We start from the raw sequence: 13,617 nt of genomic DNA on the forward strand, positions 1-13,617 counted from the left end.
CGTCATCCTTCTCCTTCAATTCGTCTCGGAGAGCCCAGAAATTGCTGCTCCCTCCAAGATGCCTACAAAGCTCACGGTTCTTATCACGGTATTTGCGATATTTTTGCTCCATCTTGTGGAAAATGGCCTTACGCCTCTCCTCTCGGCGGGCACTCTCGATCTCCAAGATCACAGTATGAAAGAAAGCCATAGAGAGTAAGAACAAAACTGGATTCGACATACAAAATGAAAAAAGAATAAAAATGAAGAAAGATCAACGGCTTACCCTAAAAGCAAGGCCATCTATGCTCCTCGACAAAGTAGCATCCTTCAGTTTCTTAAGGGTCTTACCATCCACATCGGAACAAAGGGGACCAAGAGAAGGGACCATTCCCTCCATATCAACTAGAATATCCCGGTCTAAAGGGATGACAATTGTCTGCGTGGTCCCGTCCAATCTCACCTCGAGTCGGGTGAATCCTTTCCCCATTATCCTAACTTCCTTGGCGTCCATATTGGAGCCCGTCTCATAACCTTCTTCGGCTACACTTTTTCCCTTTGTGTCAAACCAGGAATAAGGAACCTCGGCTGGTAACGAGGGCGATGGCTCATCCCTTCGTAAGGCGTCAAGGACTCTCGCTGACGGCCCATCAAAATCCAATATGGCCTCAGGGAGAAACGTACATTCCTCGGCCCCCGATGACGGCGGGATTGTGGGCAGTAACTCGGCATCATCTCTAAGGTCAATGGTCATCATTTCTCGTATGACGAAATCCTCCATCACCGAACACCCCGCACGGGTAGCTCTTTCGCTGATATCTACAAATCGCCTCTTGCGGAGAAACAAGTTATCATCATTCGGCAATGATCCTTCCTCATCATCTTCGTCCATTAGACGAGGCAAAGGGGAAGTCGACAGCACTACTGCAGTAGTCGACGACCGAGCGGGCTTCAGCACCGCAGAAAGAATAGAAGTGTCCTTCCTCTTACGGAATGCCGAAACAGGAGCCTTCTGCCTTCTCGAAGGTCCTTGGGTTGCAAAAGAAAAATTGAAGACTGTCACTTCATGCTCAAAATTGTAACGAGCAAGCGACCATGAGATCAAAATGGCATGAACAAACTCAATGGTCGTTGGAATCTTAGGCCCGAATTTCTTGATAAAAGCCGTCCATTCACGAATCCCCACTATATAAGGCAAGACTTGGCTGACTCAATCATGAATATCTGTAACCAAAGGAGGGGCGAAGTCTCGGCTAAAGGAGAAAAGGCGGAATGTTAGACTATGACTTAAATGAGCAAAATAAATGCTTGGCAAGAGATACTTACGGGCATAATTCCAAGCCTCGGGAAATCCAGTCATGTTGGCCACCACGTTCTCGGTCTTGACGAAGAAGTAGCTGAGCCAGAATTGGTGATTTACTTTAGCATCCATCATCACTACCATACTTTACTGCCTTGGTGACGAAGATGCAGCATCGACCCTTTATAGAAATTAGGGGCGAAGAAGCACATTAGGTGGCTAAGAGAGACCTCACGGCCATCCAACTCTGCATATTTCGTCAACATACGGATAAACTTGTAGATATAAGGGAAGAGTTAGGTCACGCAGACGCCATAGCAGTGGTAAAATTCCTCCGCCAATGGGAGAAGAGGAAAGAAATACCCTACATAAAATAGATACGCATAAAACGCGCAATATCCTTAGCGGTGTATTTGCACCACGTCTCGCCCCGCCGGAACCAGATCGATGTGAGTTGGAATATTGAACTTTGCCCTAAAATCAGCAAGATCGACCTCATTCATCACTGATTCCGAGGCCTCAGGGTCGTCTTCAGGTAACTTTGAAAAGTTGGATCTATTCTTTTCACTACGAGGAATTATTTCCTCCCCCGTAGGAAACTTATCAACCTCAAGGGCAACAGAAACACTATCGCCGTGAGGAGGCATACGTACTGCCAAGGGTGGGTTAGCCGTCGTACCGGAGCTAGAGGGTGTGTTAACCATGTTCTTGAAGGAAGATGTTTTAGGCGTAGAAGTTGGAAGCAACGAAGGTCGCTAGAATCAAGAGAATGGACACGCAACGATGAAGCAGAAAGGAGACTAAGGTTCAATATAGAGGATAAAAGAGAGAAAGTCAGGGAATCCAATATTATAAGAATGCAAAACAAACACAAATGGCCTTAGAACCCTATTTATAAGAGTGCGAGCACCAAAATCGAGAAATCAGGCCATCATTACCCAGTGCAGGTATCGAAATAACAGAGGCGCAAGAAACGACGCAAAGCATCGGGAAAACGCATCATAATAACGCATAATGTCATGACGTTATTCTGAAACAACGCATCCCCAAAGTTTGCAACTCACGAAAAGTCATGCCGCCACCTCGCCTAAAGCGCCGCTATCCAACTTGCTCACCCAATTTCATCAACTACGACAAATAGAGTCCGCCCATCAAGGTCGTCTGATCTCGATCTTAATAAGCGGAGGGACTAACTGTATGGGCCAAAATCTATCTTCAGAATATTTAGCGTAATATGGAATTGAGGAACGTTATTGGTCGAGCTTACCCAAGATGTAGCAAGGTCAATGGCCTAGATGTCGACATGAGTCGTGGTCAAGATACCGACAAAGATCACGGTCAAGACGTCGATAAAGGTCAAAGTCGAGGTTGATTACTAATAATAAGACTAGTAACGACTAATTTGTTAGGATAGGGTACTAAAAGAAAATATTCTAGTGGATATTCCTTGCATTTGTACTATTACGGTTTACTAGGAAAAAGGCCCCATATATGTAGAAAGAAGAGATAATGATAGGGGCATGTAGTATTATTTCTGGTAAGAACACTTTTGAGAAGAAGACTCTCTCTCTCTCGCAAAAACACAAAAATTACCTTTTTATAAAGATTCTTGTTCGTATTATTCCCCGATTTTCCATCAGATCCAAGGATTGTTCATGCGAATCTTAGATCTATCTGTCATTCATCATTGTCAGGCAAAATATATATTTTGTCCATCCATTATTGGGTGAATCTTTCTCTTTATTTACATAAATATCATTTATTGACATTTATTGTTAGTTATATCTCCCTTAATGTTCTTGTTGTAGAGTATTTTACATTTATTGTCACCAACCATATATGGAATCGGTCTCATCTACTATACGTCTTTGTGCTTAATATCTAGAGTTATTATCCTTAACTAGATTTAACCCTTCGTTATATAAATCTAATAGTTTAATCGGAAATTATATTTTTAGGCCAAACAGTCAGCAGTAGTAAGTTCAATCTCATTTGGCCTATCTGACACAAACACATCCCAGTAATAACAAACAGAATTTATTACCGATACTGTATCTGCCTCGTTGCTTCCTGCAAAAACTTGAAGAGAATTGTAGCACCATATGGACAAAGATTTTATGGGTAAAACTTGTTGTCCTTAAAAACAATGGAGGCAGAAGAAGGTCCAAAATACAAGTATGCATCTAATAGATTCGGCAATTTCAGCACAGAACAAAGACTTTGGTTGGTGAAATTCTAGAGTAGGCTAAATTAGATGTGAAAGACTAATAATTCACCAACCGATGATTTTAATTTAAGTTACATAATTAACGTAATTATATGACCAATTTTGAAGATGGGACAATGTCACTTGAATCTGGTCAACTATTTGTGTAAAGATTCGGAAAAAGAAAAATTACTTCATGCAAAATTCCCTTTCTTGAATTAATAGCCAAATGATGCCACTAATCCAACCTTATACTTTGAAGAACAAAAAAAAAAAAAGTAAGAAAAGAACCACTGCATAAATTTTGTCTTACAAGACAATTTGTATTTCATTCCATACAATATTACTCTTTTTACAATAACCAGCGAGGACTTTGGTCTAGTGGTGAAAGTACAACCCGTGATGTGTGGGTTAAACAAATATCACGAGTTCAAACTCATCCAAAAGCCTATATTTAATTAAGTGAACAAGGGTAAAGGGCCGGGCCCATATTCAACAAGTTTCGAAGGGAAAAAAGAGTTAACAAGCGGACGCATTATCGAGCGAGTTTGGACTATGTGCCACTGATCCTCTAGATTTATCCGTTATGAAAACGAACTCTTTTTACAATGATGATTGTGTGTTAACCTAGGTATCACTCAACATTAATTGCAATATGTGCTTCTCCAATATTGCCACTCGGGATTCTGTTCTTGCTCCCCAATCGCTTTGGTTTCGATGCCAAAATCTTGAATTTCATAAGAACAGCAAGTTGATTAACAGAGTCCAAGATTTCCACAGAGCTGGTTACTAAATCTAGAACAAGCGAAGCTACTCTTGTCGTCGGAAGCAGCTGCCGCAACTCTGCTTCTTCACTCAAGCTACCACTTCTAATTATGGACCTTAGTTTTTCAGAAGCTGCTTTTGCCTTTAGAATATGAGAATCAGTTGTTGGATAAATAATCATTGTTTTCATTGACAATGCTAATTCTTTCAATGCACATCCACACTCTACGCTCATTTTTGTGCATGGTTCTTGAATTCTTTCCTTTCCTTCTGGTGTCTGAAAATGTAACATATATTTACAATTAGCTCTTTAATATGTAACATTTTAACTTGGATTTAAGTTATATACAGTAACAATGTAAACAACTTTTACACCATCAGTTCAATTTAACTTGCTATAACAGGTTAACGTACCATAATGCAGGAGCTAAGACATGAGTTTAAAGCGTCGATGTTAATGGCACAATCACGAACAAGATCTCCGATTTTCAAGTATTGTTCCCATGGATGTCTGTACCTGAATTTGCCATGTCGGGGCTCCCATTTTGCTAAATTGACCTAATACAGGGAGAAATTGCAATGTTAGAATTATACTATTGTATTGAATCAATAGTGATTTTTGTTTCAGGTTGGTTTCTGACTAACCAGATTTACTTCATTAGCTTTTGAGTGGATAATACATTTGTATTCCTCAAGAAATGTTCTGTCTAGTTCTTCCAAATTGACGTCAAGTTTCTTGAAGTATTGATTTCCATATCCTGTAAATTTAGGTAACAAAATTTAATACGCAGAAAATTTTGACTAAACGATCGAATCACGTCACTACATATAAAATCATATAATATTAGTCATGTTATATTGACTCATACACCAATGTCGCTGTTGGTTGGTACACATCTGACCATGACATTGGCATTTTGAGCTTCCAACAAGCTTTTAGCAATATTGGCATGATTTATATTTATTTATTAATTAAACTTTCACTTATGTTATGTTGATTTGACACGACAACCTTATCAAAATACTCTCGCTCTGATATTCTTTTATATGTCATTTTAGCAACAAAAAGGATGGTCTAAAATATTAGCCACTTAAGAAAAATCTAGAAGGTGTAACTCTCCTTATTTAAACTAGTTTCTCGTCACGTGTGTTGCACGTGTATGCCCAATCATATAATATGCGATTTGTAAAATAAAATAAATAAAGTATTGAAACAGAAATTTTGAGTAAATAATTATAAATGAAGAATAAGTACAATTTTAATGAATGATGAATGTGAACTAACAATCGCCGAGATCAAGATGATTGGATATCGTCAAGACAATTATTGTTTTCGTAACATGCATTACTGGAAAATGTTTTATGGAAATACTAAGTTATGTCGCACACACCAAAAATATTTAATTTATCAAAGTGTTAGGAGTACTCTCGGCACGTGTGTTGCACGTATATGCCGAGTCATGTGGTATTTAATTTTATATAATAATATCATCATTACTATTGAAATAAAGCTTTTGAGTATATAAGTACATGAAAGAATTAAGTATATATGTGAATGATCAATGTGGAATGGTGATTTATTTATCAAGAACAAAATAATTTAATCGTCTAAACTTACGAAGATGAACAATCAACAATCATACTTATATTTTACAAGCTGCATATATTATATTATATTTCATTTATATAGGATATAAAATGAACACATGTAATAATAACTTAATCTTTTATTTGTAACTATTATCTCTCTTATTTTACTTCGTCCTTTTACAATATATGATTTTATTATTACTAAAATAAAAACTACATCTGAAAAGTATGATATTAAAATAAGTGTGTAAACATGTACAAACATAATTAATAAATTTATATATAAAGAATTACCAAAGATAGTACCGTCAGACAAATTTCTGCAAATAATAAATGTGGATCATTGTATAGTAGTTTGTTTATTGATATCAAGATGATAGGATATCATCTAAACAGAAGAAGATGAGGCAATCAAAGTTTAATTAGATAAATCCAACTTTTTTTACTTATTTTAATCTTATAAGATACAAAATGTAGTGAAGTGTATCTTACCTAATACTTCTTTATAGACGATACTCATGACACACGTTCATTTTATCTATTTTGATTGCTCTTTCATGACCCAGACTCTTTATTGACATTGATATCCCTCTTGGAAATGCAACAAAAAACTGGCCATGTGAGAAAACATATTGTAGCAGATACGATCCAATTAGAAATTGTTTGACCAAGTATTTATTTATTATCATCGCAAAACATAAATATATGCTAAATTATTTTCGAACGAATTTGAAAGAATATCCTTCATTTTATTTGGAAGGGGAGGGGGTGGGGGAGAGACATTTGAATTCTTAGGAAAAAAGTATACTTGGCAGCGGGTTTACCCATTATAATTTTTACATGTCATTGGTTGGTTTAGCATCTTTCATTTTTTTAAAATTTCGCCATCTTTTCGGCAAAAATTTTCTCATGATAAAGTAATATTTATATTGATCACATTAATATTTTAAGATTTGCATACATTAACTTATCATAGTACGTCAATGATAATTTTTTATTAAAATTTATTTGATTTTAACCGTTATTAACATGCAAATTGCATCTGAAAAGTATGAGATTAGAATTAGTGATAATTATCGAGTAATTATGATGTGTGAAGAAAATTCAAAAATTCATATAAAGAATTACCAAATATAGTCTTGTCATTAAATTAACATCTTGCACGCGAAGTAGCTATTATTATTTTAGTTAGTATTTTAAAATAATTATTATCAATAAAAAAAAGTATTACCAACTGCATGATCGAGTAATCCAAATAATCTATTAAAAGAGAACAAACAAACTTACATTGGATATAATATTAAATTTCTAATAAAATATAAATTATTAAATAAAATTTATGCAAGTGCACGTACTTATACAAATATGATGTCACATACTTAAATAAATATACATTGATATAATTTCGTAACACGTACATTAAAAATTAAACTCACCACAATTACACATATATATATATATATATATATACATCCAAGACAATAATAAAGTTACTTAAATAACTTTATATGATAGTTTAATTGTCGGTAAATTTTTAAAACAAAGTAAATTGGTTTTGGCTTATTTTCATGAATCATGAATCAATAGTGCACTACAGGCACGTTATATTATTTTGCTTTGCTTGCATAAACTAAGAATTGAAAAATAGTATTGCTATCATTAAACAAATAATCACATATTATTAAGCCAACATTCGGGGTAGATAATTTCAAATCTTATAAAGTTTCTCCAATATCTTCAACAACAACAACAACAACAACAACAACCCAGTATAATCCCACTTAGTGGGGTCTGGGGAGGGTAGTGTGTACGCAGACCTTACCCCTACCCTAAGGTAGAGAGACTGTTTCCAAATAGACCCCGGCATCCTTCCCTCCAAGAACTTCTCACCTTGCTCTTGGGGAGACTCGAACTCACAACCTCTCGGTTGGAAGTGGGGATAAAAAGTAGAAGTAAGTGCATGAAAACCTACCTTGCAAGAAGTTGCCGAGTCAAAAGTGGTATGAATCAAAATCATGAACTTTTTTATTCTAAATTTCAGTAGCCTCTCGATTTAGGCTTTCTGTTAATTAATTTCTTACTTTGTATTTTAAATTGATATGGCTGCCCAAAAATGAAACGTTTGCCTTTAGACTTCAAGGTTGTGAAGAGTCGCTAGCTTCACTAATATGAAGGGTTCATGTCTTTTCAAATAAATTTGGTGTCTTATTTAAAATTTGATGTTTTATTTAAATTCTTGGTATAAATTGTGTATTTAGGTTATTTAAAAGGGTATTTAAGTAATTTAACTTTTTAGTTAATAGCTTCCCACTTTTATAATAACTAGTTTTAGTGTACGTGTGTTGCACGTGTACATCACGTTAATCAATATAAAACGTATACAAATTATTAATAAAATAGCAATGGAGATAAAACTAAACGCAATATATGTTTAAATGATGAAAAAGATATTAGTACATTGATCTAATATATAGCTTAAGTCAACATTTTTCGAATGAATTTAGTATAATTAGTTCTATAGTATTTATCATTATAAATATTTTATTATATAAGATACGAATATGCTATAGTGCTGTATCTCATCCAGCATCTCTTTGTAAAATCTACGTTCATAATGTCATTGTACAAAAAAATATTTCTTCATTCAAAGTTAATCAAAATTATAGCCAAATGAACCTCTTCTTGTGTGAAATAGTTATCCAGATTCTTATTGATTTAACTCTAAATTTTCTTCTTTGCACGCTCATCCAATATCAATTAAAAGTCAATACTATCCTAAACTCACTCTGAATGCACTCTTCTAATAACAATTTTAAAATTTCAAGAGTTCATAATGTTGAGGCCAATTTTTCAAAATTATCGAGGGGAAAATGACCAATTTATAGTTATTTCAAGAGTTTCAAATACATTAGTTTAACTTAAATGTAAAAAGTTAACTGTAGTTGCAAATTCACGTAGTATGGTTGTAGCTTAAATTATTTCTAAATTAACACCATATTAGTTCAGACTTCTAGAAATTTAAAGTTAAGATTAAATCAATACTCTTAAAATTTTAACAGGAAAAAGCGGACATACGTTGCTGATGGATAATTCATATTTTTAGGTAATCAATTATTGGTAATTTGGAGAAAACAAATACTACTATATACTTTAGAGGCTAAGAATTAAAAAATAAATTTTAATGGCCACGTACTAAACTCCAAAAGAATATTTATATAAACTAGTCAAATAAGGAAAAGAATTAATAATGTAAATTTTAATTGAATTTGAAGACCTAAATATTAGGATCTTCTTAAATAAAATATTAGTTGATTTTGAGTCCTAAATATTATAAAATAATTAAATGAATATTTTGTATGGTATAAAATTAATTTTTAAAGGGTAAAAAAGGCGAACGACATTTCGATAGGGGCTTAATACTTTTAATATAGTATAGACATACATAAATATAGATAATAGGCTTGTATAATTTGTTATAATTAAATATGATATTAAATAATAATTTAGGTGCTTAATTGAACATGAATTAATTACTTTATATGATTAAATAAGAATACTTAAAATACATATTTAATTATTATGCATTGAAATAATTTTAGTTAGACGTTATTGTATTAAATAATTTTAATTTAATGTATGTGATTTTATATCTCCATTTTTTCATTTTTAATTAGTAATTGATTGAAGTCGCCATTGTTGTCATCTGATTTTATACGTATTGCACAAAGAATGTATTGTCATAGTACAATTTACATAAGGTAAACTATTTATTAATTTTAAACTCCTAAATATTTGTACTTTCTACCTATTTGTATAAATTATATATATATATATATATATATATATATATATATATATATATATATATATATATATATATATTGTTTTTACCTAAGAGAAATAATTTGGTATATGTTTTTTTCCTTTTTTCTATTCACACCCTCGTCCTCCCTTTCTTTTAGCCAAATGTATATTAATAAAACTCCTAAGTAAAAGAATTGAAAATAATGGATTATAACCTAAAAAATATATAAATACTTAACGAAACTTTTGCATAAAATATTTATAGAAATATAATCGGTTAGTGTTAAAAAAAAAAAAGACGTTTCTTAATACTCCTATGACTTTAGGAATTGAAAGTGTTCCATCCAAAGATTTTTACATGTTGACGAAACATACAATTTTTTTTTACAGATATGTTATATTACATACACAGCTTAAATAAGGAAGGATTTGGTACGCAATGTTTAATTGATTTTGAAATCCTAAATTTTAGGATGAGTTAAATTACTATTCTTAAATATTAAAAAATAATTAAATTACTACTTTGTCCAATATAAACTTAATTTTTTAAGGTAAAAAAGTCAAACGATATTTCGCTAAGGGCCTTCGTGCTTTTAATATAGTATAGATATAAATATAGATTCTATTATTGTTACTCCAAAGAAGTATACAACCATTAATTATTCATTTAAGCAAGGGATAAGGGTGATTTAGTAAAAAAGAAATCAATGATTAGGAAGTATTAAATTGTTATCTTAAGAGTTTAAGTTATATAAATCGAAATATGAGAAATTTCTTACAACTCCAGGTCACCCCTATCTTTAGGTAACATATCTTGGTTTCAAGATTACAAATCTCACGTTTTAAAAAGGCTTACATATAGATATCTTTTGATGGTGTATAAAATTCTTAATTGACCATGTATATAACAACTTTTTTCTTAATATATGTCAAAAACCATAAACGGAAGGTGTAGTACATTATTTATATGCCGATCTATCAAAGTGAGGAAAGATGTACCTTCAAGGGAAATTCCAAGCTTTTCAATATTTGTGGCGACTAAATTGTGAAGATCTTCACCAGCCCAAACAGGGCATATGACCACATTAAACAGAACCGCGGCCGCGCCGCCGATAAGGATCGTCGTAACCCTAGTAATCGCCATATCGAACACCTCATCGTCTCGATACCCAGAAACAGAGATCAAAGAGAATGTCAAAATGAAAATGAGAATGCCATAGTCATATCTCGCTTTCAATTTTGGTACAAATCTCATAAACGTGGCTATTGCAGCTGTTTTCAAGAACACATGATTCTTATTAGATATTCACAATAAATAAGACAAATACTATATACTAGTAAAAGAAAGTAGATCTCTAAGGAAATGTTGATCACATCAATTTACCTATTAAGAAAACAGATAATCCAAGTACAACTGGTTGCAATTTATCTGACCCTGATAAGTAAACAAGTTTATGAGCTCCAACACCTAATGAACCAGCTAGAAACGTTGCAATTCCTCTATTTACGCTTTTCCCAAGTGTTGCTCCTACAAGAAACAAAAATATGGCGCGATCAATTAAACACAAAGAATAGTTTAATGACTTTGGTGCAATGATTAGATGTGAAATTAACGTGCGATTTAATAGGAAACTTACCAACAGAGAACTCGAAGACGACGACAACAGTCAAAACTGCCCACATTGCAGAAACACCAAATCCCTCGTAATGAAAGAAAGGTTCAAAGTAGTAGAACAATGAGACCAAGGCAATGGTCAATCCAACCTTAATTGAATGAACAATTTTCCTTGGATCATCTTCTGCTATTTTCTTCATATCGCTACCAAAAGAATACGCCTTAGAAACTGGTTTCTTCACTGCTCCCTTCACCCTCAACATTCCAGCATTTTCTTTATTCTTCACTGGCGCCATTTCTTGAATTCTCTATAATCTAAAAACTTTTTTTTCCGTCTTGTCCCTTTGATTTTCTTGCTTATTGTTTCAATGTAATGGGGTGTTTTTCTTGAAGGTTAATTATATCAGAAACTAACTGAAGTTTACTTGAAATATATATAGAAGAAAAGCAGGAGTAGATCAGTGTTATTTCTAATCTATCACTATCAATCGACCTATTTATTAATTTTCACAGCACAGAAATCACCTGGAAATAGTGTGACACGTTTTCACACATGAGAGCGACATAATAGTGACAACTAGTACACTTCATTTTAATTCTCAACTGTACACCATTATAATTACAACTATTTTTGCTTTTATTCTATTATTATATGTATTATTATATTATTATGATTTGTTTGCTTGCTAGTAAGTTGCAAGTAAGTCAAATTTTTTAAGTTGTAGTTTTCTGAGATTCTACGACTCTGTACAACTGTATGTTGTCTATGTTGTCTGACCAGGAAGTTGCTTGTTGTTTCACGATTCCTCTTACAAAGTGTTTCCTTTCATTTCTTTTATTACACAAAATAATGGCATCGACGCCTATCTTTTCTACTTTTTACTATACAATAATGGCGCATCTTAGGACTGTAGTGGAAGGAATAATTCATAAGCAAATATTTTAGGTACTTTTTAGATACCTTGCCGCTTAATCAAAAGGTCTTGGTACATCTACCCATTGACATGAATATTCCGAAGATCCAACAATCAACCTATCCAAATTTGTATCACATAAAAGCAATTTAGTGCACTAATGGGTCATTTGGTAATGGTGGATAAGCAAAAATAATTACGGGATAAAAATTTAGTACCGCCTTATCCCTTATTTGGTTTACTATTTTTTCGTCACGTGCGTTGCACGTGTATATTAAATCATATAATACATGATAAAATAAAATTAGTATAATAAAATAAATCCTCTATAGATCATTCTCGTAGCTTTGCATAAGCCATTTGAAGGATCCAAATTTTTAAGTAGTCTTTCCTTCTAATACTTCCTTGTTCAAGGAAGCATAAATATGTCTATTTGGGAGTTGGTAGACACATAAGTACATACATACATATATATATAGAGAGAGAAAGGAAGAAAATAAGAAACGTAAATAACATAATGGATGGACCATCTGGCTATCATAATCATAATATGCATTTCGTTATTTTTTTTCCTAATTATAATATATATGCATGCAAGATCCATAATATTTTTGAGATTATGACCATCTATACTATAAATATTGGACTTCATAAATCATAAAGGACAAATAATTAAAGAATGAGTAGACTGTAAAGAATACAGAACCATTGCCGCTTCGTTCTTAAGTGTTTGTGTTGTGTCTGGGTCATTCGTAGTAAAAGCTGCAATTATTTGAACTTTTTGGAACTGTTATTTTGCTTCTTCTTTTATTTTTTTTACCGAAATCCATGTAAATTACTGGATAGTTAACTTTTAATTTTATCGTTAGCGAGGAGTTACCTGGCGATTACTCGAGGTTGTCGGGAATAATCATCCAGGCCTCGCAATCACTCAACGGAGAGCACTGCACTTATTCTCCTCTGGTTTTCAATCCTCTCAATTTAATTTCGCTCGACACGACTAAAGTAAAACATCTTTCTTTAGTTGGTTGTGTAGAGATAATGATATTGTTCACCTCTTATTTATGCAACCCAGTAAAAAGAATTGGCCAAATAGGTTTAGAAGAATGATTTGGCCGAGTGATTAAGAGAACGGCTTTTGCTTCTTAAAGCCAACTGTTAAGTTAGAACTCAAAGAGAAATTAGGAGTTTACGCAACGGACACGACCCCTAGAAAAGACACCAACAAATTGATTTTATTCTATTCTATTTTATTTAATTATTAATTATTACATAATTATATTTAATTAATTATAAGTCTATCTTGGTAATTCAACTTTTTAATTAAGGGTTTCCCACTTTTATAATAGTATAGATAGATATAGATATTTAATTATAATATCATTTTTAATTATTACATAATTATATTTAATTAATTATAAGGCTATTTTGGTAATTCAACTTT

General features: G+C 32.9%; 1 protein-coding gene across 1 annotated transcript; it reads right to left on the reverse strand.

The window, feature by feature from the left end:
• Positions 1-3,783: 3,783 nt before the first annotated feature.
• LOC104211335 (aluminum-activated malate transporter 2-like) lies at positions 3,784-11,684 on the reverse strand. Its single transcript, XM_070162786.1, has 6 exons — positions 11,282-11,684; positions 11,029-11,172; positions 10,644-10,916; positions 4,896-5,008; positions 4,665-4,808; positions 3,784-4,527 (listed from the first exon to the last, which is right to left on the reverse strand). Exons 1-6 carry the CDS (start codon positions 11,553-11,555, stop codon positions 4,120-4,122), a joined length of 1,356 nt encoding a protein of 451 aa, XP_070018887.1. The 5' UTR covers positions 11,556-11,684; the 3' UTR covers positions 3,784-4,119.
• Positions 11,685-13,617: the final 1,933 nt, after the last annotated feature.

Source organism: Nicotiana sylvestris, chromosome 11, assembly GCF_000393655.2.
Source record: "Nicotiana sylvestris chromosome 11, ASM39365v2, whole genome shotgun sequence".
Lineage (NCBI taxonomy): Eukaryota > Viridiplantae > Streptophyta > Magnoliopsida > Solanales > Solanaceae > Nicotiana > Nicotiana sylvestris.